The sequence below is a fragment of the Anopheles ziemanni genome, chromosome 2 (assembly GCF_943734765.1).
Source record: "Anopheles ziemanni chromosome 2, idAnoZiCoDA_A2_x.2, whole genome shotgun sequence".
NCBI classification, from domain to species: Eukaryota; Metazoa; Arthropoda; class Insecta; order Diptera; family Culicidae; genus Anopheles; species Anopheles ziemanni.
In genome coordinates, this window is record NC_080705.1 from 68,562,920 (window position 1) to 68,564,761 (window position 1,842).

The window sequence follows — 1,842 nt, forward strand, 5'->3', positions numbered from 1 at the left end:
ATGACGCAAGTGGCAACTAAATTGCACCAAACGTTGGCCATCGGTTCACTTTAACGTTGCAGTAGTTATTTTGCCTTTGAGTGAATAGTTACCTTCTTCTGCCAGTCCGTTGAAAAGCAGAGTTTATCATGTTGACATCAGCGCTGGTTCTCTTTGTAATGATTGTGGTCGCCTTACCTGGATACGTTTTTGGTATGTTTTGAAAGGAGTTGACGTTTCGCGTTAGATTTGTTGTAATTCCGGTTGAAATATTTTTTTCAGTACCAGGTTGGGTAGATTCCTTCATTCAGTTTCAAGATAGATGTGCAGGTTTAAAACCAATTAGTGCTGTTCGATCAAACCCAATGCTTGTTGATGATGTTGCTTATTGCAGCAGTTTGTATGCACAAGTTGCATACTCAATCGGCGCGTTGATTATGATACTTATCAGCTACATAGCACAACTTTGTATAACTTTGTACACCTATCTACGAAACAAGCGATCTGGCAATCCACCGACTGAGGTCAACCTTGAGGCGAGGATCGACGAGTCTAGCCTAACTCCCTGCCTGCGCAGCGAGTCACCTGAGCTGCCGATCGGCTTCAAGCTGTCGAAGGAACAGCTGAGCACGTGTAAAAAGCTTTGCCAGGGAAGATACGGCACGGTGATGGAGGCGCAGCTGTCCAATAACGGGACGCGGCAGAAGGTGGCGGTGCGTGTGATAAAGGGTTCCGGTGGCGATAAGCTACTGAAGGCAGCTCTGGAAATGGTGCACACGATGGCCTACCTCGGACAGCACTTGAACTTAGTCAACATACTGGGCGCTGTCACCAAAGGGCTGCGTAATGGTGAGTGTTTCGGCCACTGGTTGCTTATCAGCTCGAACGAGTGACGCATGCCCATGGGGTGGGGCTGACCTTTTTCTCTCTCTTCACTCACGCTTCAGGGGAGCTGCTCGTGGTAGCGGAGTACTGTCAGCATGGTACGCTGCTGAATTTCTTGCGGCGAAACAAGAGGAATTTTATCGAACAACTCGGCTCCAACCCACACAGCACATGGGCTGATGACGGGGCGAGCAGTTCCTCGACTCGTCCATCGGGCAAAATAATCACCTACATCGATCTGATGAGCTGGTCCTTCCAGATCGCCAGCGCCATGAGCTTCCTGGAGTCCTACAACGTGGTGCACGGTCATCTGGCGCTCGAGAACGTACTGATGTACGACAAGAAGGTGGTCAAGCTCGACAAGGTTGGGCTGCTGCCAGCGATGGTCGCCGGCCACAGCTACGTCGGGATGGGTGAAGACTTTTACCCCTACAAGTGGCTCGCGCTCGAATGCTTCAGCGAGCGCGAGTTCACCACGAAATCGGACGTCTGGTCGTTTGGGGTGCTGCTCTGGGAGCTGTTCACGCTGGGCGAAACGCCGTACGCTGCCATGCCGAACAAGGACCTCTACCGGAGGCTGGACGAAGGATTCCGCTTGGAGCTGCCGGACAACGCGTTCCCGGAGATCCACGATATGATGCGCATGTGCTGGTACATTCGACCATACCTGAGGCCTACCTTCCAGAAGCTGGAGGAAGGCTTGAGTGCTATGCTGCCAAAGGAAATAACAAATGTAAGTGATGCACACACTGTCGCAAATAACAACTAATTTCATTTGTTTCCACACAATCAACACAGCATTTCGAGCAACTGAATGTTCCGTACCGAAAACTAAACCAACGCCGACAGCAAGATGACCACGACGAATACATAACTACAGAACACGAGCGTCCCAAGTTATCTCGCAAAAATAGCGTGTGCAGGTAGTAAAATGACTGAACTTAGTAAAATACCAACGTTTTTTTAATGTTGCAGGGT

The 1,842-nt window shown here is 50.0% G+C and overlaps 1 protein-coding gene across 1 annotated transcript; it reads left to right on the forward strand.

The window, feature by feature from the left end:
• Positions 1-416: 416 nt before the first annotated feature.
• On the forward strand, positions 417-1,633 carry LOC131294181 (platelet-derived growth factor receptor beta-like). The gene is made up of 2 exons (XM_058322226.1): positions 417-828; positions 927-1,633. Exons 1-2 carry the CDS (start codon positions 417-419, stop codon positions 1,631-1,633), a joined length of 1,119 nt encoding a protein of 372 aa, XP_058178209.1.
• The last annotated feature ends 209 nt before the right edge of the window (positions 1,634-1,842 follow it).

Coding starts and splice junctions, on each gene's coding strand:
- LOC131294181 (XM_058322226.1), top strand. CDS start 417: ATGATACTTATCAGCTACATAGCACAACTTTGTATAACTTTGTACACC. Junction 829..926: donor CACCAAAGGGCTGCGTAATG/GTGAGTGTTTCG, acceptor CTCACGCTTCAG/GGGAGCTGCTCGTGGTAGCG.